The sequence below is a fragment of the Coregonus clupeaformis genome, chromosome 24 (assembly GCF_020615455.1).
Source record: "Coregonus clupeaformis isolate EN_2021a chromosome 24, ASM2061545v1, whole genome shotgun sequence".
NCBI lineage: Eukaryota > Metazoa > Chordata > Actinopteri > Salmoniformes > Salmonidae > Coregonus > Coregonus clupeaformis.
Genome location: NC_059215.1, coordinates 45,820,570 through 45,822,458, shown reverse-complemented (window position 1 = coordinate 45,822,458; position 1,889 = coordinate 45,820,570). Strand labels below are relative to the sequence as shown.

The 1,889-nt window shown below is 44.3% G+C and overlaps 1 protein-coding gene across 1 annotated transcript; it reads left to right on the top strand.

Annotated features, from left to right (window-relative positions):
- Positions 1–508: 508 nt before the first annotated feature.
- LOC121537305 (filamin-B-like) lies at positions 509–1,393 on the top strand. The gene is made up of 3 exons (XM_041844967.1): positions 509–617; positions 931–1,179; positions 1,304–1,393. Exons 1-3 carry the CDS (start codon positions 509–511, stop codon positions 1,372–1,374), a joined length of 429 nt encoding a protein of 142 aa, XP_041700901.1. The 3' UTR covers positions 1,375–1,393.
- The last annotated feature ends 496 nt before the right edge of the window (positions 1,394–1,889 follow it).

The window sequence follows — 1,889 nt, the reverse complement described above, 5'->3', positions numbered from 1 at the left end:
TCCATAAGAATCAATACATTTCCATCCCAGTGAGGTCATCAAAATGAGTGTCTGATACCCTTCTTTCTCCATAAAAAGACTCCATATGATGATGACACTGGGTAGATATGTCAGAGGGACTGTTTTTCCTCCGTGCATTGTACTCCCTCACTGTAAATGCTAACGGTTTGGACAATGTTTTGTTAAGAAAACAGGGAGGGGGAGACTTTGTCCCTCCCCTCCAACGAAAACTCTTGAACTCTGTGAGGCTATGGCTTCTCATATGCCACATCTAACCCTCCTTTAAAAGCTCACAGCACTACAGAGGGACAGACAGATCAGATTATAAACAAAAGACAATTGTAACCTGGCAGACGATGCACCATGGAAGAAGATCCAGAATAACACCTTCACACAGTGGTGCAATGAGCACCTGAAGTGAGTGAACAGGTTTATAGGTGACCTCTAGTTTGACCTGAACAACAGGCTGACTCTCATTGCTCTGCTGGAGGTCTTGAGCCAGAAGAAGATGTTCAGGAAGTACCACACCAGGCTCACCTTCAGGCAGATGAGGCTGGATAATGTCTCTTTGGGGCTGGAGTTTCTGGACCAGGAGAATGTCAAGATGGTGTCTATAGGTGAGTAAGATGGTGAAAGGCTCAGTGATGAAGTTCAGTCTGAGGATGAAGTTAATTAAATAATGTTACACTTTTTGGTCACGCTTTACATAAGGTTGCATGGGGTTGCATTACACCAATACAGTATGTATTTTTTATTTCTAGGTGCCATTACTTGTAACTATACAGTAGCTATACTTTAACTGACTTGAAACAATTTGGCCAGTTTCCTATGATTCAGTTCAGTCATTGTTTTATGTACCCCACCTGCAGTTACCGTGTACAGCTTAGTAATTACAAAGTAATTGGGTATAATATAGTGTTGCCCCTACAGACAGTAAAGCCATAGTAGATGGGAATATGACGCTGGTTCTAGGGTTGGTGTGTACCCTGATCCTACACTACTCCATCTCTTCTCCTCTACTGGAGGATGGGGGCCAGGACAAGACCAAGAAACAGACCCCTGAGCTTAGGCTGCTGGGGTATATCCAGGACAAGGTGCCCGAACTGCCTATCACCAACTTCAGCCAGGACTGGCAGAATGCCAAGGCTCTGGGAGCACTGGTGGACGGACTGGCCCCAGGTGAACTATTAGTGTATTCATGAAAACAACATCCTGCTTTATTGTTACTTGACAACGGATACTTCCTATAGCTTATATAGTCCAGAACCTGATTTTGATTCCCTGTCTTTCTCCCTACCTGCAGTGCCCAGACTGGGAGAGCTGGGACGAGGTACAGTGGGTAGACAATGCCAAAGAGGCCATGCAGCAGGCTGACGAGTGGCTGGGAGTGCCAAAGGTGAGTCCTCGGACTGTCATCACTCTGGTGGTTTCCATAAATTACAGAATGGATAAACCACTAAATCACAGGTGAACAGGGCTGACATTTCAAAATGTATGTGCCCTAATTTGTTATGAGAGTGCTCAGCACCGGTTCTGGTGGCATGCATTGAAACGTGTGACTTTCTTGTGGCTTTCTTTTGTAAAATAACTTATGAATTAACAGACTTAATTTCAAATGATTGTTAACATATAACACCATATTAAGGTGTGGGACATTCACTGTATTACAAGGAACAATAGCAGGTCTATTTCGCTCCCCCAGCTGGCATATTCTGTCCGTTCACAATTCACCTGTGGGAACATGGCGGCTCTCAACACCCAACAACAGAAAGAGTTGGCCACTACTATCTGAGAGATTGTTCGTGAGGAAATTACCTCTACCCTCAACTTGCAATTAAAACCGGTAAATTAATCGCTTGCACTGCTCACTTCTAAAGTGGATACCTACT